The 24,476-nt window shown below is 42.4% G+C and overlaps 1 protein-coding gene and 1 pseudogene across 3 annotated transcripts in view; one reads left to right on the top strand and one right to left on the bottom strand.

Annotated features, from left to right (window-relative positions):
* CFAP92 (cilia and flagella associated protein 92 (putative)) overlaps positions 1–24,476 on the bottom strand; it is a 92,784-nt gene that overhangs the window by 54,198 nt on the left and 14,110 nt on the right. For 2 of the 3 annotated variants that reach the window (XM_036911521.2, XM_057506033.1), the window contains exons 5-9: positions 20,666–20,797; positions 18,509–18,596; positions 17,270–17,394; positions 5,224–5,370; positions 1,242–1,426 (exon numbers count right to left, since the gene is read on the bottom strand). In XM_036911521.2, coding sequence (XP_036767416.2) covers positions 1,242–1,426; positions 5,224–5,370; positions 17,270–17,394; positions 18,509–18,596; positions 20,666–20,797 — 677 coding nt within the window. The remainder of the gene's footprint in view (positions 1–1,241; positions 1,427–5,223; positions 5,371–17,269; positions 17,395–18,508; positions 18,597–20,665; positions 20,798–24,476) is intronic. The other variant, XM_057506034.1, reaches the window with a different exon arrangement.
* LOC118925498 (non-histone chromosomal protein HMG-17-like) lies at positions 15,188–15,403 on the top strand (annotated as a pseudogene).

Below are 24,476 nucleotides of genomic sequence, written 5' to 3'. Positions count from 1 at the left end.
TATATGCCTGTCCTTAGTCCAAATGTCCCTGTTTTGTAAGGACATCAGTCATATTGGATTAGGGCCTATCTTAATGACCTCATTTTAACTTGATTACCTCTGTAAAGACCCTGTCTCCAAATAAGGTAACATTCTGAGGTACTGGTGGTTAGAAGTTCAACATACCTTTTTGAGGGAACATGACTCATAACAAAAACATTCTCAAATTAATAAAATTATAGAGATGGAAAAAAAATTAGTGGTCAGGAATGGTGGGAGGTTGGAGGTGGTTGTGACTATAAAGGAGTAGCATGAGAGAGCTTTGTGGTGATGGAATAGTTCTGTGTCTTAAGTGAAGTTACACTTAAGTTATATAAATCTACACATGGATGAAATGGCATAGAAGTATATATACATGTTGGCCAGTATCAATATCCTGATTTTGATATTATGCTATAGTTATATAAGATATGACCACTGCAGGAAACTGGGTGAAACATACATGAGGTCTCTCTGTAGCACCTTTGCAATGTCCTACAAATCTATATTTCAACATAAAAATATAATATATGAATGTACCCACACAAAGATACATAATTAAACAGTTTAAGAAGAAGATCCTATAAGCTTTGAAACAAATTAAAACTACCAAGCACATACAAAGTTCAATATAAACATAAAAAGATAATGGAATAATGCTTTCAAAACTCTATATTTTTAACTTGGAACTCCATCCAGTCAAACTATCAATTATGCGCAAGGGTAGAATAAAGATATTTCCAGACATATGAGATTTCATAAGTATCTCCCACTGTTTCTCAAGAAGCTACAGGAAGATGTGCTCCAGCAAAACCAGAGGGCCAAAAGAAGAGGAAGTCGTAGAATCCAGGAGACAGGGACCCCACTAGGAGATGAAAAAGGGAGCTCCCAGGATAGACAGTTGTGCTAAACCTGGCTGGTTCAAATGACGGAGCATCTGGGTAAGCTCTGCTGCTGTGACAAGGGAGGAGCTCCTTCTGAAGGGACGAGCACCACCTCCCTCTGAAAAACACCTGTGGTGTAGTGAGCAGACCTCAGCACTTGGTAGCTCCCAATCCCAGAAGCCTCGTCTCTTTCACGTCTTGCTGGGAGATCCTAAATGGTGAAATGGGGAGGTCGGTTATACAGCTCACTTAGGGTCCCTGGGGGGATTAGCGATGACACACATGGACAATCCGTGGGGAAGCAGAGGTCCGGAATGAGTCTGTCTGGCCCATTCTCACCTCCAGCTCATGGACGGGCACAGGCTGTGACGGCAGGCAGGACACACACTTGATCTTTATAGTCAGGGGGTTTAAGTCCCGCTTTTGCTCCTCCGTCATGATAGGAACTTCTGTTTTAAAGGTTAAAAAGCAGTCTGAAACGTTGGCAGACTTCTCTCTGGCACGACTCACAACCGTTCGCCATCCTGCAGGGGGGTTGGGGGAGACACTCAGCCTTAGACTCCTGAGCGCCCCAGGAGAAGCAGAGGGTCGGGCAGCCTGGGGGGACCCAAAGATAAAATCACAGCTAAAGGAAGAAAAGTTTTTGAAAAAATTGGGGGATGCCTATGGATAGCATGTTAGAGGCCAGTTTCTCAAACTGAGGCCCTGGGAGTTCTCCAAGGGAATTTATTTTTTGTGATTTAATTTGGATGTTCTCTTGGAATGCAGGCATTTCCGGAACCATCTAGGATACAGTAAGGGATGCTGATGCTCGGGTACTGCCCCCAAACAGTCTGATTTACTTGGTCGGGGGTATAGCCTCCTCCCTGGGGTGTTATAAAGCTGCCCCAGTGACTCAGAACCCCACCCGAGGCTTGTGTTGTGCAGTACAGTAGCTAGGGCCACCAGTAGCTACTTAAATTTAGTGAAAATTGAGTACAATTGAAAACGCAGTTCCTTCATCACAAGTCACACTTCAGATGCTCGGTCACCACGTGTGGCTAGGAGCCACAGGACTAGACATGGCGGATACAGAGCATTTCCAGCACTGCAGGAAGCTCTCCTGGGGAGTGTTGCTCTGGGCAAGTATTTTAGAACAGAACCCGTTCAAGAACAGCTAACGCCAGGGTCCACACTTGGTGGCCAGTGGTATCACTTTAACGGTGGTGGTCTAATGAGAAAAACATAGACATTGATATGAGCATAATCGGTGCATCTGAGCCGAGGCCAGCATAACACACCTCCCACATCACGTTTTTGTAATAGAGTGACTAGGGAAAGGGTTGGGTGACTCGAGCCACTGCATGGCATATAGTTAGCTGTGCGGGATACTCTTCCTGTGAAAGGTCCCATGCACTTCACCAGGTGGAGTCATACTGGTGTAGAGGAAAAAAAGCAAAAAACTCCAGTTTTGCCAGAGAGGCCTCAGTTCAAATCCTAGCTCTGACTCATAGTGGTCATGTGACCTACTTCCCAGGCATTAAGAGGATCAGGAGGAATTATCTATATGAAGGTGCTGGGAACCCTGCCCAGCACATAGTAGGTGCTTAAGCAGATCAGTTCCATTCCCTTCAAAATGCCTGTAAATATATTTCTAGGGCACATTAAAGCCATTCTCACTATGCTCAGAGAAGTCACTTCTAGAACAATTCGTGTGCAGCTGTCTGCAGGGCCGTGAGCACTGCCTGCGGGCACGCTCACTGCCCCCTGATTCTCTACAATGAAGCCAGCTCCTTCAGGCCATGACTAATTATGATTTGTGTTTGCCAAGGTTGTAAGCCTTTTCATATGAAAGGTTGCCCAGTTTAGAAGAAATCTCCAGTGCCAACATGTCCTCAAGTCATTCAGAAATGTAGGCATGACTTTTGGCAATCATCTTCCAGCCCTAATTCCAAGGCAGGGTTTCTCAACCTCAGTGCCACAGACATTTGAGGACAGCAAATGCTTTGCTGTGGGGACCATCCTGTGCATTGTAGAACATTTAGCAGCATCCCATTCATTGCCAAAAGCACCCTGTGCCCACCTATGACAACCAAAAATGCCTCCACACACTGCCAGATGCCCCCGGGGGGCCACAAATGCCCAAGCTGAGAACCAATGTTGCAGAGGCCGGGCGGGGTGGGGCACGTGAGGTCTGTGTACCTACAGCTGCCAGAGGGGGACATGTGGTGATGCCCTTTAACCCTCACAACCATCCTACAGGATGCTTTCATCTCTGCTCAACAACTGGGGAAACTGAGGCCCAGAAATGTTAGGTAATCATCCACGGTCTCTTGGCTAATAACAGATGGGTAGAATCAGGGCCTAAGCCATCCTACCGGGCTAAGTACGATCCCTCCACTGTGCATTGAAAGTGAGAGCTCGTCCCAAACACAGACTCTTTCTAGAATCTTACTGGGTCACCAGCCAACCACTATTTACCACTAAGGACACAAGTCTATGGCCTAACTTGAGATTGAAGACAATTGCCAAAAATAACCATGCTGGTTTGGGAACAGTTGATCTCAAGCTGCGTTGTTATGGCCAAACCAAGCATACAGTTGGCCTGCAGAGAGGCCATTCTCAGCCACGACCATGACCGTGACATCGGTGTAGGAGAGGAGGCTGATCTTTCTGTTTCCCATGCCAGAGGCCCAGTGCCCTGCATGCAGCCCGCCCAGAGGTGACAGAAGCCACTGCCACCTCCACACCAGCAACCGGAGTCCATGTGAAACCATTTACATACATCACCTCATGGGATCCTTACTATGGCCCCCTGGGGTGGGCATTCTCACCCCCATTTTACAAAAGAGGAAACCGAGACTCAGAGGAAGCAGGCAACTTGCTGGTAAGTGGCTGAGCCAGGATACAAACTCTGCTCAGAATGGGAGCCCTTGCAGTAACTGTCCCATTGCGGGGCTATGACAGCACAGGTTAAAAGAGGGGAGGCCCGGGCACCACTTGGCATCATCACCCTCCTGGAAAAGGTCACACCAGGCAGACCAAGACCATCTGAGCTTCTCCTTCCCCTCACAGCAAAATTAAGACGTAAAGTCAGGTCTCCAAAGCTCACCCACCTAGAGGAACACTAATTTCTCTTTGGGATTCAAGGACCTATCACCCAAGACATTTGCTCCAAGCAGGAGCAGGCAATCGCTGTGTAGGAGGCCTGGTCGTCCTGGAGCACAGCATAAGAGCAGGTAAGAGTCCCTGCAAATTCACTTCTCCAGAAAAGATTCAGATCTTAGCAGGAAAGCTAAAGGTCCAGCTTTAGGTGGAAGCTTATTTTCAAAAATCCATTTAAAAATGCAAAATAAAAAGTTAATAGTGTATTTCCTCAAAACATATCGACATCATCCCAAGAGCTCATGAGAGATTATGATTTTTCTGGGCCCCTGCGGTACTCAGTATTGACTTTCTGGGGTTTTATCCTACACACATGCAGTCAGGTTCCAGCTCAGAAAAAAACCAAGCCTGAATTTCTGCAGACTGGCCAGTAGAGGGCACATGGGCACCCTGATGGCCAAAGAAACCAGGAGATGGGTTTGAAATTATTCCCTCTAAAAAAAGGAAAAGAAAGAAAAAGAGGGTTTCCCCCATATATTACACTAAAAAAAATGAAGTCACATAATTTTACCCAAATTATGTTCTGAGCTTTTCATTATCAAAACCTATAGATACACCTATTTATTATTTTTGAAATGGTAGGAAACCTAGTTTGCAAATTGTAACAGACCTCACAACATAGAAGAATCATGCTGCTGAGCTGTGTAACCTCAGGTAAATTACTTGGTTTCTCTGAGTTTTGATTTCTCATTGAAAAAAAATGGGTGACAATGATAAGCACTCCACAGGTTCATTGGAGACAATGAGAAGCACTCCACAGGAGGATCACGGTTTGCCACGAGAAGTAAATGATGGTACGTAAATACTGGTTTCTTTTCCTTGTTTCCTTTACTAGATGTTGTAAAAATTTGTAAGAATGTATCTATAAAAAACAGCATCTTATTTAGCAAAAAAAAAAGTGACATGTATTATTCTCAAAGATTTCCTTGGATTTTGGAGTCAGAACTGGGTTCAAATACTGACTTCATGCTTCCTCACTGTGTGATCTTAGACAGTGTGTCTAACCTCTCTGTGCCACCTCTGTATAATAAAGACATTTGCCCCACTTGGCTGTGATGGCTGTGAGCATGAAGTTAGGTGGCGGAGAGCAGGGGCTTGGTCTCCGTGAGCATCTTGCTTATGGACGTCCTGCCACCTGGGACAGGACACCCAGGAGCCGTGGGAAGAGGCACAGTACCTGCAAGGAGCGGCATCACCGCCAGCTGGATGCAGAAGGCGCCCTGCTTCCAGGAGCCTGCCAGCTTGAGGTCAGCTTCCTCTTCTGCTCCAGACGTCTTCACTCTCTTCTGGCTTTTCCTTTTCCTCTCTGATTCCTTCCATTTGACTGTGAAATCAAAGGAAGGACATAAGTGTGATGAGGATCTCACATCCAGGCTGCAGTCTGCGGGTGTGTACATGCCACAGAGATTCAGGAAGGGTCTGGGAGATCCTGGAGGCAGAGGGTCTTTGTGCTGCCCCTTCCCAGCAGTAAGAAGAGGTATCTACGTGTGGATGGCAGACCAGTCAGTTATAAGCAGGCAGAGAGTACAGGGTGTCTTGACTGCCCCACAACATATCAAAGTTCTTCTCCAGGTCAGCTCTTAACCACACTGTAGGGTGAAGTTTGGCTTTGGAGCTGAACCAGCAAAGTTCCAGCACCAGCTCCATCCTTCCAAAAGTATAATCCTAGGAATGTGTCTTAACCACTCTGAGCCTTGACTACCTCATCTGTTGAATGGGGCAACAACACCTGCCTTGTAGGGTGTGTGTTAGAAGATAAATGAGCAAAGGTACAGAGAACGCTGAGCTCAGTGACAAGCTCAGATCAAGAAAAGGGAGGTGACAAGACATATAAATCTGTGGCAATTAAAACCATGAGCTATCGGTCCATGACATAAAGACCAATGGAACAGACTAGAAAGCCCAGAGATAGATCCGCATGCTTGGGGGGACTTAATAGATGCCAGAGGTGGCATTTCAAATCAGTGGGAAGGGATGGACTAGTCAGTTAATTATATTATTCATCTGGAGACAAATGAAACTTTCAGGTACCTGATGCCTTATGCAAAATAAACTTCAGACTAAAGGTAGAAAACAAAAACTTTGGAGGGGCGGAAGATGGGGGCGTGAGTAGAGCAGCGGAAATCTCCTCCCAAAACAACATATATCTATGAAAATATAACAAAGACAACCCTTCCTAGAATAAAGACCAGAGGACACAGGACAATATCCAGACCACATCCGCACCTGAGAGAACCCAGCGCCTCGCGAAGGGGGTGAGACACAAGCCCCGGCCCCGCGGGAGCCGAGCGCCCCTCCCCCCAGCTCCCGGCGGGAGAAGAATAGGCAGAGCGGGAGGGAGACGGAGCACAGGACTACCGAACACCCAGCCCCAGCCACCCGGGCCAGAGTGCAGGGCCCTGGATGCTAGGGAAACAGGGCAGCAAGAACAGTGAGCGGGCACTGGAGGCTGGGCGCCAGAGGACATAAGAAAAGCGCGCGACCATTTTTTTTTTTTTGCTTTTTTGCTGTTTTGTTTTGGCGAGCGCTTTTTGGAAGTCTTAAAGGGATAGGGACCCCAATACTAGGGAAACAGGGCAGAAAGACCAGTGAGCAGAGGCCTGAGGCTGGCACCAGAGAATAAAGAAAAACGAACAACCACCTTTTTTTTTTTTTATTAAAAACTTTTTTTTTTTTTTAATTAAAAAAAATTTTTTTTTCTTTTTTTTTTTTTGGTGGTCATTGTTTTGTTTTGGCGGGTGCTTTTTGGAAGTCTTACAGGGGCAGGGCGGGTCACTTAATCCAGAGGTAGGGAATCCGGGATCTCTGGGCACCCTAACCCCTGGGCTGCAGGGAGCAGGGAGGCCCCTTACGGAGATAAATAGCCTCCCAGCAGCTCCTGCTCCAACGCGACTCCACCACTTTGGAGCAGCTGCCCGAGCCAGGCCACGCCCACAGCAACAGCGGAGATTAACTCCATAGCAGCCGGGCAGGAAGCACAAACCCTGTCTGCACATAGCTGCCCAGCACAAGCCACTAGAGGTCGCTGTTCTCCCAGGAGAGGAGGACCACAAACCAACAAGAAGGGAAGTTCTTCCAGCCGTCACTCGTCCCAGTTCTGCAGACTATTCCTATCACCATGAAAAGGCAAAGCTAAAGGCAGACAAAGATCACAGAGACAACACCAGAGAAGGAGACAGACCTAACCAGTCTTCCTGAAAAAGAATTCAAAATAAGAATCATAAACATGCTGACGCAGAGAAATACGCAAGAGAAATGGGATGAAGTCCGGAAGGAGATCACAGATGCCAGAAAGGAGATCGCAGAAATGAAACAAACTCTGGAAGGGTTTATAAGCAGAATGGATAGAATGCAAGAGGCCATTGATGGAATTGAAATCAGAGAACAGGAACGCATAGAAGCTGACATAGAGAGAGACAAAAGGATCTCCAGGAATGAAACAATATTAAGAGAACTGTGTGACCAATCCAAAAGGAACAATATCCGTATTATAGGGGTCCCAGAAGAAGAAGAGAGAGGAAAAGAGATGGAAAGTATCTTAGAAGAAATAATTGCTGAAAACTTCCCCACACTGGGGGAGGAAGTAATCGAACAGACCACGGAAATACACAGAACCCCCAACAGAAAGGATCCAAGAAGGGCAACACCAAGACACATAAAAATTAAAATGGCAAAGATCAAGGACAAGGAAAGAGTGTTAAAGGTAGCTAGAGAGAAAAAGGTCACCTATAAAGGGAAACCCATCAGGCTAACGTCAGATTTCTCAACAGAAACCCTACAGGCCAGAAGAGAATGGCATGATATATTTAATACAATGAAACAGAAGGGCCTTGAACCAAGGATACTGTATCCAGCACGACTATCATTCAAATATGACGGTGGGATTAAACAATTCCCAGACAAACAAAACCTGAGGGAATTTGCTTTCCACAAACCACCTCTACAGAACATCTTACAGGGACTGCTCTAGATGGGAGCGCTCCTAGAAGGAGCACAGCACAAAACACCCAACATATGAAGAATCGAGGAGGAGGAACAAGAAGGGAGAGAAGAAAAGAATCTCCAGACAGTGTATATAACAGCTCAATAAGCGAGCTAAGTTAGGCAGTAAGATACTAAAGAGGCTAACCTTGAACCTTTGGTAACCACGAATTTAAAGCCTGCAATGGCAATAAGTACATATCTTTCAATAGTCACCCTAAATGTTAATGGGTTGAATGCACCAATCAAAAGACACAGAGTAACAGAATGGATAAAAATGCAAGACCCATCGATATGCTGCTTAGAAGAAACTCACCTCAAACCCAAAGACATGTACAGACTAAAAGTCAAGGGATGGAAAAACATATTTCAAGCAAACAACAGTGAGAAGAAAGCAGGGGTTGCAGTACTAATATCAGCCAAAATAGACTTCAAAACCAAGAAAGTACCAAGAGATAAAGAAGGACACTACATAATGATAAAGGGCTCAGTCAAACAAGAGGATATAACCATTCTAAATATATATGCACCCAACACAGGAGCACCAGCATATGTGAAACAAATTCTAACAGAACTAAAGGGGGATATAGACTGCAATGCATTCATTCTAGGAGACTTCAACACACCACTCACCCCAAAGGATAGATCCACTGGGCAGAAAATAAGTAAGGACACGGAAGCACTGAACAACACAGTAGAGCAGATGGACCTAATAGACATCTATAGAACTCTACATCCAAAAGCAGCGGGATATACATTCTTCTCAAGTGCACATGGAACATTCTCCAGAATAGACCACATACTAGGCCACAAAAAGAGCCTCAGAAAATTCCAAAAGATTGAAATCCTACCAACCAACTTTTCAGACCACAAAGGCATAAAACTAGAAATAAACTGTACAAAGAAAGCAAAGAGGCTCACAAACACATGGAGGCTTAACAACACGCTCCTAAATAATCAATGGATCAATGACCAAATCAAAATGGAGATCCAGCAATATATGGAAACAAATGACAACAACAACACTAAGCCCCAACTTCTGTGGGACACAGCAAAAGCAGTCTTAAGAGGAAAGTATATAGCAATCCAAGCATATTTAAAAAAGGAAGAGTAATCCCAAATGAATGGTCTAATGTCACAATTATCGAAATTGGAAAAAAAAGAACAGATGAGGCCTAAGGTCAGCAGAAGGAGGGACATAATAAATATCAGAGAAGAAATAAATAAAATTGAGAAGAATAAAACAATAGCAAAAATCAATGAAACCAAGAGCTGGTTCTTCGAGAAAATAAACAAAATAGATAAGCCTCTAGCCAGACTTATTAAGAAGAAAAGAGAGTCAACACAAATCAACAGTATCAGAAACGAGAAAGGAAAAATCACGACGGACCACACGGAAATGCAAAGAATTATTGGAGAATACTATGAAAACCTATATGCTAACAAGCTGGGAAACCTAGGAGAAATGGACAACTTCCTAGAAAAATATAACCTTCCAAGATTGACCCAGGAAGAAAAAGAAAATCTAAACAGACCAATTACCAGCAATGAAATTGAAGCGGTAATCAAAAAACTACCAAAGAACAAAACCCCCGGGCCAGATGGATTTACCTCGGAATTTTATCAGACATACAGGGAAGACATAATACCCATTCTCCTTAAAGTTTTCCAAAAAATAGAGGAGGAGGGGATACTCCCAAACTCATTCTATGAAGCTAACATCACCCTAATACCAAAACCAGGCAAAGACCCCACCAAAAAAGAAAACTACAGACCAATATCCCTGATGAATGTAGATGCAAAAATACTCAACAAAATATTAGCAAACAGAATTCAAAAATACATCAAAAGGATCATACACCATGACCAAGTGGGATTCATCCCAGGGATGCAAGGATGGTACAACATTCGAAAGTCCATCAACATCATCCACCACATCAACAAAAAGAAAGACAAAAACCACATGATCATCTCCATAGATGCTGAAAAAGCATTTGACAAAGTTCAACATCCATTCATGTTAAAAACTCTCAGCAAAATGGGAATAGAGGGCAAGTACCTCAACATAATAAAGGCCATCTATGATAAACCCACAGCCAACATTATATTGAACAGCGAGAAGCTGAAAGCATTTCCTCTGAGATCGGGAACTAGACAGGGATGCCCACTCTCTCCACTGTTATTTAACATAGTACTGGAGGTCCTAGCCACGGCAATCAGACAAAATAAAGAAATACAAGGAATCCAGATTGGCAAAGAAGAAGTTAAACTGTCACTATGTGCAGATGACATGATACTGTACATAAAAAACCCTAAAGACTCCACCCCAAAACTACTAGAACTGATATCGGAATACAGCAAAGTTGCAGGATACAAAATCAACACACAGAAATCTGTGGCTTTCCTATATACTAACAATGAACCAACAGAAAGAGAAATCAGGAAAACAACTCCATTCACAATTGCATCAAAAAAAATAAAATACCTAGGAATAAACCTAACCAAAGAAGTGAAAGACTTATACTCGGAAAACTACAAGTCACTCTTAAGAGAAATTAAAGGGGACACTAACAGATGGAAACTCATCCCATGCTCGTGGCTAGGAAGAATTAATATCGTCAAAATGGCCATCCTGCCCAAAACAATATACAGATTTGATGCAATCCCTATGAAACTACCAACAACATTCTTCAATGAACTGGAACAAATAATTCAAAAATTCATATGGAAACACCAAAGACCCCGAATAGCCAAAGCAATCCTGAGAAAGAAGAATAAAGTAGGGGGGATCTCACTCCCCAACTTCAAGCTCTACTATAAAGCCATAGTAATCAAGACAATTTGGTACTGGCACAAGAGCAGAGCCACAAACCAATGGAACAGACTAGAGAATCCAGACATTAACCCAGACATATATGGTCAATTAATATTTGATAAAGGAGCCATGGACATACAATGGCGAAATGACAGTCTCTTCAACAGGTGGTGCTGGCAAAACTGGACAGCTACATGTAGGAGAATGAAACTGGACCATTGTCTAACCCCATATACAAAAGTAAACTCAAAATGGATCAAAGACCTGAATGTAAGCCATGAAACCATTAAACTCTTGGAAGAAAACATAGGCAAAAACCTCTTAGACATAAACATGAGTGACCTCTTCTTGAACATATCTCCCCAGGCAAGGAAAACAACAGCAAAAATGAGTAAGTGGGACTATATTAAGCTGAAAAGCTTCTGTACAGCAAAAGACACCATCAATAGAACAAGAAGGATCCCTACAGTATGGGAGAATATATTTGAAAATGACACATCCGATAAAGGCTTGACATCCAGAATATATAAAGAGCTCACACGCCTCAACAAACAAAAAACAAATAACCCAATTAAAAAATGGGCAGAGGAACTGAACAGTTCTCCAAAAAAGAAATACAGATGGCCAACAGACACATGAAAAGATGCTCCACATCGCTAATTATCAGAGAAATGCAAATTAAAACTACAATGAGGTATCACCTCACACCAGTAAGGATGGCTGCCATCCAAAAGACAAACAACAACAAATGTTGGCGAGGCTGTGGAGAAAGGGGAACCCTCCTACACTGCTGGTGGGAATGTAAGTTAGTTCAACCATTGTGGAAAGCAGTATGGAGGTACATCAAAATGCTCAAAACAGACCTACCATTTGACCCAGGAATTCCACTCCTAGGAATTTACCCTAAGAACGCAGCAATCAAGTTTGAGAAAGACAGATGCACCCGTATGTTTATTGCAGCACTATTTACAATAGCCAAGAATTGGAAGCAACCTAAATGTCCATCAATAGATGAATGGATAAAGAAGATGTGGTACATATACACAATGGAATACTACTCAGCCATAAGAAAAGGGCAAATCCAATCATTTGCAGCAACATGGATGGAGCTGGAGGGTATTATGCTCAGTGAAACAAGCCAAGCGGAGAAAGAGAAATACCAAATGATTTCACTTATCTGTGGAATATAAGAAGAAAGGAAAAACTGAAGGAACAATACAGCAGCAGAATCACAGAACTCAAGAATGGACTAACAGGTACCAAAGGGAAAGGGACTGGGGAGGAAGGGTGGGTAGGGAGGGATAAGGGGGGGAGAAATAGGGGTTATTAAGATTAACATGCATGGGGGGTAGGAGAAAAGGGAGGGCTATACAACACAGAGAAGGCAAGTAGTGATTCTACAACATTTTGCTATGCTGATGGACAGTGACTGTAAAGGGGTTTATAGGGGAGACCTGGTATAGGGGAGAGCCTAGTAAACATAATATTCGTCATGTAAGTGTAGATTAGTGATACCAAAAACAAAGTAAAAATAAAAAAAAAAGGGCAGTTCCTGTGTGGTAACCTCCAACGAGTTCTACACAGGGTATAAAGGGCATATAAAAGTGTAGGCAAAGGGTCTGTTTGTGTTTATACAGAGGATCAAAGCCTAATTGGGCTACCCTGAAAATGAACTAAGATACGATATGAAAAAGAACTTCCAACATCTGCACTCTCTGGAAGACTCATGCCAGAAGATGATCATCAAAAAACCCCAACAAAGATCCAGGCTATGCTGCAGTTGTAGCTGCATTCATCCCACTGGTTCCTGGACTTGCCATGGGAATGAGGAAGGAGATATCTAAGCTGGCCTGTGCATACAGTAAAACAACAAATTTGACTGGATCTATACTGTTGGAATTCAACCAAGAATTTGGAGAAGTGCAAATTGTAGCGCTCCAAACTCTTACAACTACAGACTATTTACTGTTAAAAGAACATATGGCATGTGAACAGTCCCCAGGAATGGGTTGTTTTAATTTGTCTGATTTCTCTCAGACTGTTCAAGTTCAGTTGGACAATATCCACCATATCATAGATAAGTTTTCACAAATGCCTAAGGTGCCTAACTGGTTTTCTTGGTTTCACTGGAGATGGCTGGTAATTACAGGTAGGCTTTGGTTATGTAACTATACTCCTATTATGTTAATGTGTGTGCGCAATTTAAGTAGTAGCTTAAAACCTATACATGCTGAAGTTACTCTACAAGAAGATATGTCAAAGAAATAATCAATCTTCCCATGTTTTCTTCCACCTGCTACTTCTATAGCTTTTCTTCTTCCTTCCTAATTACAACCCTTAAATAGAATTAGTGCCTCATATCAAATTTACCAAGTATCATAATTCTTCCAAGTGGTAAAGATACCTCAAGACAAATGCTGGGCATAGAAGCCACAGGGCATAAATATGCAAAGAAGTAAAAAGCTAACTTTTTCAAACAATAAGGCTTCCCTCTCACTTACCAACTTAACATTTCCCTGTATGGCCCCGGAAGATGACTGGTTAGCCAGAGACGGGTAAGATTCCTCAAGGGAGGAACAACCTAAGACAGGCACAGTCGCAGGGGGGTCATCAGGTGAGAAATTGGGGATCAACAGAGGTGAGGCTTAGAACCTCAGCCCCCTGTTCTGAGAGAAATCTTCTGCATACGTGGATGTTTTATTGCCCTTGTTTAGCTTGGATTAACACATAGTCTACAGGCACACACCTGATCATCTACATTTGCTCTCTTACAACACTAAACTATGTTTTCTACCTTTATCTTGTATCTACCTACCACTTCAGCATTTTATTTAAAAAAATAATAATAAAGAGAGAAATGTGGTATCCACATATAAATCAAGTATAAAAACCAAATGAGTATTCATATTTGAACTGACTGTTTATAGTTCATAATGCATGAGCAAAACCGAAAGTTTCTGTGATGACTGCCCTTGTACTGTTCACCATGTAACTTATTCATTATCTAAGAATTTGTTTGTTATGCCTCAGAAGATTGGAGACTGACGAAAATTAGGCTTGGGGTGGATTAATGACTGTGCATTGAGCATTGACTCCCCTATACAGAATTTTATTGTCGTTAACAACCATTTGATCAATAAATATGAGAGATGCCCTCACAAAAACAAACAAACAAACAAACAAACAAAAAAGGACAGACTTCCAATGGTAAAATAAATAAGTAACCGGGATGTAATGTATAGCATAAGGAATATAGTCAAGATATTGTAACAGCTTGGTAGGGTGATAGCTGGAACCTAGAATTATGTATATAAATGTTCTACCACTGTGTTGTACACTTGAAACTAATGTAATGTAATACTGTGCGTCAACTACCCTTCAATAAAAAATAATTATTTAAAAAAAAAAAAAAAAAGAAAACAAAAACTTCAAAATCATTAGGAGAATACATAGGAGATAATACTGACATCTGGATGAAGGAGGCTTAAACATTACCCAAAAGTACAAACTGGAAAGGAGTGGTTAATAACTGATGTGCAAAACAAGATGCTAAAAAGTAAAAAGCTGAGTTACAGACCCCAGTCTGTGACGTCTACAATAAATGTAACCGACAACGAACGCAGTTACCCACGAATGCTTATGTATGGATCAAGAAGAAAAAAAATTTAAACCCAACAGAAAAATAAAAAAACAGGAATAGAATAATCACATGCAAGTGCCCACTAGGAATCAGGAATTAAGCCCCCGACTGCCAAGCACAGGTGGTGAAGTGGAGAAGCAGGGGCTGCCTGGACGAGGGACGGTACATGCACCTAAGGGGGCGCCCTGCAAAAGTCAGAATGAAGGGGCTGCGCTTACACACACCGACACCAGCAAAATCTCAGGTATCAAGTTGAATGCAAAGAGCAAGTCACAGGAGGATAAGTACAGTTTGAAATCATTTCGGTAACTCATAAAAACAAAAATCATTACAATGTTGTGTGACTGGGGGGAAAGCGGGTGGCGGGGAGGGGGCACAGCAGCGGCTGTGGGGACAAGGTTTGCTGCTTGGAAGCGTGAGACACGGGATGCAAAAGGGCCCCCACACTGTACGGGAAATCGCTTCTTTCTTTAGAAAAAAGGAAATAGGGCAAAATAACTCCTAAGTTGTGGGCATATTGTTGTTATATTTTTCTGTGTGCTTTTCTATATTTCAAAATAAAATAATGGTTTGAAAATCTTATTAAAATGCTTAAAAAACGGTGCAGTGTGAAGAAGAAGAGACGAGAACGCCCCCGGACGAACCAAAGCCCGCGCGCTGCAGTACCCACGCGTCTGGCGTGTACGTCCCGCCGCGGTCGCCACCATGCCTGAGAGAAAGGCTGAAGCGGAGGCTAAGGGAGGTAAAGGTGAAGGACGAGCCTCAGAGCAGATCCAACCGGTTATCTGCTAACCCTGCTCCTCCAAAGCCAGAGCCCAAGCCTAAAAAGGGCCCTGCAAAGAAGGGACTAACCCTGCAGAAAATGGGGATGCCAAAACAGACTAGGCACAGACAGCTGAAGGTGCTGAAGATGCCAGGTGAAGTGTGCATTTTTGATAACTCTGTACTTCTGGTGACTGTACAGTTCGAAATACTATTTTTTATCAAGTTTTATAAAAATGCCGAATTTTGTTTTACTTTTTTTTAAGCTATGTTGTTAGCACACAGAACACTTCATTGCTGTTTTTTGAGGAGGGGCATATGCCGCCAACAGAATGTCTCCAAACCTGGATTGATGTGAGGGGAAACACACCTTTCCCTTCTAGTTTTGAGAGACTTCCTCTTGGCTCCCATGAGGAGGGATTTCTCGATGTTGACACACATTAGTCACCTGCCACAAATGCCCTGTGGTATAGACAAACTAAAATTCGTTTTTAGGTCCTCTCCTCCCCCTCTGCCTTCAACATAGACTTGACTCCCTTAAACCCAGGGATCTGACCCCAAAATTTGGTTACTAGTAGGCCAGGCAATCTGGACTTTCTGGTGCCACCACTGAGATGGCATCCCTCAAAAGAGCAGCGGTTCCTTTAGATTGTGAATCTTCAGATTGATAATTCTGCCATTTTCGTTTCATTTCCTGAAAGTCAGGGTCGGCTTGTGAAAAGTTGTTAAACAACATGCTAAAGGTGAAATGTCAACCCTCACTCTAAACTTTCCGTATGGAGAGCATCAAATGAAGACTTCATTGGGTTTTATAGAGGCTTCCTGATTTGGGTAGTCCATTGAAAAGGGAGTTCGAAAGTTATTGTGTACTGTTAGCAACTGTCTGCCCATGTCCTGCCTGAAATACTCTGTTTATGAAAAGTATCTTTAATAAAGCTGGACACAGTTTGGCTTGGAAAAAAATAAAATAAAATGCTTAAAAACAAAGGAATGAGGATGTTTAATCTGGACAAAGCTCAGGAAGTTGAAGGTGTTCAGATATGAAATGTGGACTAGTCTTTTAAGGCCTTAAAAATGGGAATGAGTTTTATTCGACTGAGGCTCCAACACACAGCGGAGAGCCTGGCTCAGCCATTCTGTTCTCTCTGCAGCTTCAGAGTGCTGAGCTAGAACCAGGAAAAACCAGCTCTTTGCAAGTTAAGGAAACAATTTGTAGCAGTCACAGCTGAACAGATGAGAAGTGGGCCCTCCCAAGAGGCGGCAAGTGCCCCAGCCCTAGAACCTTCACCTCACACAGAAACCCAACAGCATGCTGGGAAACTGGAGAAGAGATCTAGGCGGAGTAGACTGAGGGGATTCTGAGGACCCTAGATCTCAGCAGTCTGTCCCTAGATGACATGCTTCTGCAGAAACACCCCTCAACCTGGGGTGCTGTTTTCCTAGTTCCACCATATCCCGGAAGTATTTCCATACCACCTACCTCCTATGCCCCTGCAACACACCACATACCTACCCCTCCCACGGCATCTTTCTCACAGAATTGTAATGATTTGTTTGAAAGACTCCAGTTGACATTAGAGATTTTCACATTCCCCATATTATTCCCCCAACAACCACCACGAATCAGGAGCACAAAAATATCGGTGGAGTGAAAGGGATGTGACAGGGTAAATGATGGGATGCGATGGATGCATGGGTGGGTGACAGGATGGAGGGGAGATGGGATGGATGGGTGAGTGGGTAAGTGTCAGGGATAGGTGTATGGATAGTGAATAGCAGGAATGGTGGATGGATGGATGGGTGATGGGGACGGACTGATGGCAGGGATGGACAGACGGTAGGCATGGCAAGGATGGATGGATGAGGTGAAATAAAATGAATCAGTTAAAAGTATACGTAGTTTTATTTTTTCTGAGTGACATTTGGTCAGATATCAAAGACTCTCATTGAAGTATTCTGAACTTGACATATTTTTCTATTTCTTCCAAGTCTAATTATAAAATTCCAAAACCTCTAATAACTTACTCTGAAATTTTTGCTTTTTTAATACATTCGTTAAGTTGGTAAGAGATGAACTCTCAAGTAATTCCTTCTTCTCTATCATGGATGTCTTGTCCAAAGATAGAGTTGGTCTTCCTGAAATACTCCATCTAGAAAATTCATAGAAAATAAAATGAAGGAGTGAGAAATCAGGGACCATATCTAAGAATCTAACTGGACCTAAATGAGAGAAAAATTTTTTAAATGACATTCCATTTCTCTAACCCACTCCTTCTCGGATTTTAACATGCATATGAATCACCTGAAACTATTGTTTAAGAAAATGCAGATTATGGTTCAGTAGGCCTGGGGTGGGTCTGAGATTCCACATTTCTAACAAACTCCCAGTAATGCTGGTGCAGTTGGTCTGCAGACCACACTTGTACTGTCAATTTCTAACCAACTAGAATATATGATGGAAAGTAATATAATCTTTATAAATGACCTATAACTCTGAAATGTCAAGGAATTCATTTATAGGAATTACATACAACATCTATAGGAAGAAAAAGATTAATACTTAAAAATCATTCAGAGAGAGCTGAATTAGGTGAAAAGATATACCATGATCATGGATGGGAGAACATCACAACGTAAAAATGTCAGTTCTTCCCAAATTAATTTATAAGTTCAATGCAAAAAACATTTTTTAAAAAATCAAGACTTTTTAATTACACGTTCTCTTGGTTCTCCCCATCCCATTCCTCCAAACCACCAGTTGGTCCTCCAGTTCTATCCCTAGTCCCCACAGAATCCAAGGAAGCTTCTTCTCCAAACCCTTCTTAGGCTACAGGAGGCCTCAAGAGCAATTGCTCTCTCAGCAAGAAAAGTTGGGGACTCAGTAATATAAAGGTATGGACTAGGATCGTGGCTTTACCAACACTCCCATGATTCTCAAGAATTCTAGTCTCATAACTTTCAGCAAACCACTTAACAACTCAGTTACCTTGTGTAGAAAATGGAGATAGTAATACCACCTCAAAAAGTGATCATTACAAGGATTAAATGAGAAAAACTAATGCATGCAAAAGCAAAGTGCCTGGTGTCTGATGTACCCATAAACACAAGCATTCTTTCTGTTCCTTTCAATTCACCTGGATTGCATTATCTCCTGCCTTAATTGAAGTTACTAACAATCTACATGACTCCTGGTGGGAATATACACGACAAATACAAGAAGGGGCTCCATTCCCACTCCCCAGAGTATCATGGGTCCATCCTTACCGAACTGAGCCAAGATTTTCTGCTTTTTGTTGCTTTTCATATTCCTTGGTGTCCTTGGAAAAAGTTTCAGGGTCTCCTGCATGAAAACCTGATAATATTTATTAGTAAATGACTCCAAACTTCTTGTTACATACTAGTTCACTAAGAAATGAGGACCCTTTCACATTTTGTTATGCCAGTCCCAAGACAGAAGGCCAGGTATGTGGTAAACATTCAGGAAGGTTGGTTACACCATACACAAAAACAAACTCAAATAGATTAAAGACCTAAATGTAAGAACTGAAACCATAAAACTGCTAGAAGAAAACAGAGGCATGAAACTCTTGAACATCAGCACTAGTAATTTTTTTTTTTTGGATACATCTCCCACGCAAGGGAAACAAAAACAAAAATAAACAAGCAGGACTACAGCAAACTAAAAAGCTTCTGCACATTAAAGGAAACCGTCAATAAAATGAAAAGGCAACCTACTATATGAAAGAACAGATTAGCAAATGTTGTATCTGATAAGGAGCTAATATCCAAAATACATAAAGAAATGCAATTCAACACCAAAAAAACAATCCAATTAAAAAATGGAAAGAGGACCTAAATAAACATTTTTCTAAAGAGGACATACAGATGGCCAATGGACATGAGAAGATCCTCCACATTGCTAATCATCAGGGAAATGCAAATCAAAACCACAATGGAATTAACACCTCACACCAGTCAGAATGGCCACCATCCAAAAGACAAGTAACAAGTGTTAGCAAGGATGTAGAGAAAAGGGAACCCTCCCACAGTGCTGGTAGGATTTCAAATTGTCACAGCCACTATGGAAAGCAGTATGAAGATTTCTCAAAAAACTAAAAATAGAAATACTATATGACCCAGCAATTAAATTCTGGGAGTTAACCTGAAAAAAAAAGAAAACCAAAATCATTAATCCAAAAAGATATATGCATTGTTATGTTTCCTGTAACATTATTTACAATAGTCAAAATATGAGAATGACCTAAATGTCCATTGGCAGATGAATGGATAAAGATTGGTAAACACACACATGGAATCTTACTCAGCCATAAAAAGAACGAAGCCTTACCACTTGTGACAACATAGATGGACCTGGAGGGCACTGTGCTAAGTGAAATAAGTCAGGCAGAGAAAGACAAATACCATATGGTTTCCCTTACATGTGGATTCTAAAAAACAAAACAAACAAAACTGAAATAGAGACTCATAAGCACAGAGAACAGACTGGTAGTTGCCCTAGGGGAGGGGGGCGGGTTGATGGGTGAAATAGGTGAAAGAGGGAAAAGTTAGTGAAATAAACAAACAAGGTTAGTTAGTAATAAGTGAGTAAATGAATGAATAAAACAGACTAATTATGATTACTTGGAAAATGGAAGCAAGAGGAGGCCTCTAGTTTCTTATATAATTTCCCACAAAGAAAAAAAATCTTATTATCTATTCAACTGTCCACTTTAGCACTGCTTACATTAAAGAAACCTGAAGACACTCCCAAGATTCCTTAATTCCCATCTATATAGCAAATGGCTAAGCATATTACAGTACTACCAGCAGATGAAATTATGTTGTCACTACAAATGAAGTTAATGGCAAGTTTTTAAGGAAATAGGAAAAGTGCATGTGATGACATATTAACCTCAGGATACAAAATTATGTATCTCTATGTATGTAACCCTAACCCTAACCCTAATATTTCGATAATTTCATTTATGTTTAAAAAGAAAATTCTTAGAATAAAAACAAAGGAATTTGCCATAATAGGATAACCAAAATATGACAATCCTTGTTGTATCCTGGTTGTGTCTACCATCCTGGTGGTAGAATTAGCACTATTCTACCTGCTCATTTTATACTTTTCTACATTTGCCAAATTTTCTTAAACAAATGTAGAACTTCTACGGTTATAAAGGTTATCTTATAAGTCACAAAATAAAAATCAAACAAAGCAAGAGGATCAACAGTAACAAGTAGGCCATGCAAGGGAGAGTGAGTAGTGCTTGCTTTGGCCCAAGCAGCCGCTGCAGTCGCTGACGCACGTGAAGGACACCCAACCCACGCACACGCACGACCTCAGCAACACCAGCCAGCAGCTTTCCCTGCCACGGCCTTGCTCTCAGCTTGTCCACAAAGGTCATGTCCACTCACCGCACAAAGACTTTAAGTGTCTTCTTGCTTCTTCTGGTCTCACTGGTGCATCCTCCAGGGTACACTCCTCTTTGACATGAATGTCCTGTTCAGACAGACTCCTCTGACTTAACACCAAATGCCTCACTTCCTCTAGAATCAAGAGGAGAAAGCACCACTGCCTCAGCCGGTCAGAATCACATATTTAAAACCTACTATGTGACAATCACTCACCAAGTGCTGGAGGTGGAACAGCAGATAAGACAGAGAAGGTCCCTGCTGTCCTAGAGTTGTCGTCTGGAGGCCTGCCTCAAAATGTCAAGAAACTCAAATCTCAACTGGCAATGGCTTGTTCCAAATAAGACCATTAAGTAATTGACATATCTTGTTCCATTTAAGCACCACACTTCACTTTAAGGCAGATACTCCCACTTCCCTGATGTTACCCCTGGGGAAACCACACTGAAGTCTTCCCTGTGGTCAGAGAGCCAGTCCTCATTAAACCAGGACGACCCCCCAACCTCAGGGCTCCTTGTCCCCAGCTAGGGAGAAGACCCCTTCTTATCTTTCACTCTATCAATATGGGGCTTTGCAAACACATGGCAGAAACTGATGTGTGGAATCATATATGAGCAGAGGAAGGGAGTGGATGAAGCTACAAGAAAGAGGTGGTGAAAGGAAGAGGTGGAATTAAATTAATTGTAAAGGATAGATAAAAATTTTGGAGAAAGCTGAAGCTAAGGGCCCCTGAGGTGTAGCTAAATGCCTGAATGCAAGCCCCACATGCAGGAAAACCTGCATCTTCAGGGACCAGGATTGAAGAGAGAGGAGCAGTCATGGAGTCAAAGGGAACAAGCATTCAGATGCCTTCAAAGCCAGGCTCAGAAGATCAACTTGGTTCCCTAAGATGTGGTAAACACACTCATGGAATATTACTCAGCCATAAAAAGAATGAAGTCTTGCCGAAAGCAATCTACAGATTCAATGCAATTCCTATCAAAATACCAAGAGCATTCTTCAATGAACTAGAGAAAATCGTTCTAAAATTCATATGGAACCACAGAAGACCCCAAATAGCCAAGAAATCCTGAGAAGGAAGAATAAAGTGGGGGGATTATGCTCCCCAACTTCAAGCTCTACCTAAAAGCCACAGTAATCAGGACAATTTGGTACTGGCACAAGAACAGACCCATAGACCAATGGAATAGACTAGAGAGCCCTGATATAAACCCAAGCATATATGGTCAATTAATATGTGATAAAGGAGCCATGGACATACAATGGGGGAATGACAGCCTCTTCAACAGCTGGTGTTGGCAAAACTGGACACCTACATGCAAGAGAATGAAACTGGATCATTGTTTAACCTCATACACTAAAGTAAACTCGAAATGGATCAAAGACCTGAATGTAAGTCATGAAACCATAAAACTCTTAGAAGACAACATAGGCAAAAATCTCCTGAATATAAACATGAACAACTTCTTCCTGAAAGCATCTCCTCGAGCAAGGGAAACAAAAGCAAAAATGAACTCATGGGACTACATCAAACTAAAACGTTTCTGTATGGCAAAGGACACAATCAACAGAACAAAAGGCATCCTACAGTATGGGAGAATATATTTGTAAATGACATATCTGACAAGGGGTTAACGTCCAAAATATATAAAGAACTCACACGCCTCAACACCCAAAAAGCAAATAACCCGATTAACAAATGGGCAGAGGATATGAACAGACAGTTCTCCAAAGAAGAAATTCAGATGGCCAACAGGCACATGAAAAGATGCTCCACATTACTAATCATCAGGGAAATGCAAATTAAACCACAATGAGATATCACCTCACACCAGTTAGGATGGCCAGCATCAAAAAGACTAAGAACAACAAATGCTGGCAAGGATGCAGAGAAAGAGGAACCCTCCTACACTGCTGGTGGAATGTAAGCTAGTTCAACCATTGTGGAAAGCAGTATGGAGGTTCCTCAAAAAACTCAAAATAGAAATACCATTTGATCTGGGAATCCCACTCCTTGGAATTTACCCAAAGAATACAACTTCTCAGATTCAAAAAGACATATGCACCCCTATGTTTATCGCAGCACTTTTTACAATAGCCAAGATATAGAAGCAACCTAAGTGTCCATCAGTAGATGAATGGATAAGGAAGAAGTGGTACATATACACAATGGAATACTATTCAGCCATAAGAAAGAAACAAATTCTACCATTTGCAACAACATGGATGGAGCTGGAGGGTATTATGCTCAGTGAAATAAGCCAGGCAGAGAAAGACAAGTGCCAAATGATTTCCCTCATTTGTGGAGTATAACAACAAAGCAAAACTGAAGGAACAAAACAACAACAGACTCACAGACTCCAAGAAGGAACTAGTAGTTACCAAAGGGGAGGGGTGTGGGAGGGCAGGTGGGGAGGGAGGGAGAAGGGGATTCAGGGGTATTATGATTGGAACACATGGTGTGTGTGTGGGTCACAGGGAAGACAGTGCAACACAGAGAAGACAAGTAGTGACTCTGTGGCATCTTACTACACTGATGGACAGTGACTGCAATGGGGTGTGGGGGGACTTGATAATATGGGTAAATGTAGTAACCACATTGTTTTTTCATGTGAAACCTTCATAAGAGTGTATAATAATACCTTAATAAAAATAAATAAATAAATAAATAAATAAATAAAAAGAATGAAGTCTTACAACTTGTGACAACATAGATGGACCTGGAGGGCACTGTGGCAGCTGTGAAAACGTTGCAAAACAATGAAGTCTCAAGGTCAAAGGGATGATATAGAAAGGTCATGGAACAACGGTGGGAGAGAGGAGATAGGAGAGACGCTGGGTGCAGAGAAAGCAACCAGCTGACAGAGCTCTGGGGAGAGTGCCAAAGAACCACACAGGCAAGGACACCCACTAGGTGGTGGGTCAGGGGACAGCCAAGTATTAAGAGCAGAGCAGGAAGCAAATATGACTTGGGGGCTTCAAGAATGCTACAGTCATTGTCCAGTACTGAGCAGATTTAATACAAGAGAAATGCAAGCTCCTGACGGCGCTGTTCTACTCCAGCTCCGCTGAAAGCTAAGTTCAGCACATGACCTACCATTCCCCCTGCTAGATGCCCTATCTCCTTTGTAACAGGAAGCAAACACAGTGTTTCTGCATTCGCAAGAAACAAGTTTCAAGAAGACATATTTTCAAGTGAAAAAGGCAGATTTAAGACATGTACACTACACCCATTGTTTTGTACCCACATATTAAAGGTACAGGAAAATGTTGACAATGGTTAACTATCATGGGTGCCTCTCTCTGGGCAGGCATCATGTGACTTTAATTTTTTACAAAGTGAACATGCACTGCTTTTTTTAATGGAAGAAAATGATTTAACCTGGGAGGCAGTGACACCAGGCTTAGGATGGGGGTTGAGGAAGAGCACGGGCTGCCAGTCCAAGAACACTCACAGCAAAAGGCCCTTGGGCCCTCCCTGCAGGGCCCAGAAAAGCCTCCTGCCTTTCTTTTCTGGCAGCTGATTGTTTACCCTTCCAGGCTCCCCTGACCCCTTCTCCAGGAAGCCTTCCTGATACACCTGCCCCACACCCCTGCTCCCATGTGAGCCTGCTGTGGGGTAGGTGTCTACCAGGAATTCTGGCTCAGCAGCTCTGGACCACGCCCTGCAATCTGCATTTAGGCAGCACTCCTGTGCATCTAATGCAGATGGCTTAGAGCTCACATTTTGAGAACATGGGTCTCTCCCTTGGTCCAGATGAGAAAAGTCACCTTGAATCCAATTTCCTCGCACACGAATTCTACAATCAGTAGC

The sequence above is a fragment of the Manis pentadactyla genome, chromosome 1, assembly GCF_030020395.1.
Source record: "Manis pentadactyla isolate mManPen7 chromosome 1, mManPen7.hap1, whole genome shotgun sequence".
NCBI classification, from domain to species: Eukaryota; Metazoa; Chordata; class Mammalia; order Pholidota; family Manidae; genus Manis; species Manis pentadactyla.
The sequence above is the reverse complement of the archived record's forward strand: the minus strand, read 5'-3'. Positions and strand labels throughout refer to the sequence as shown.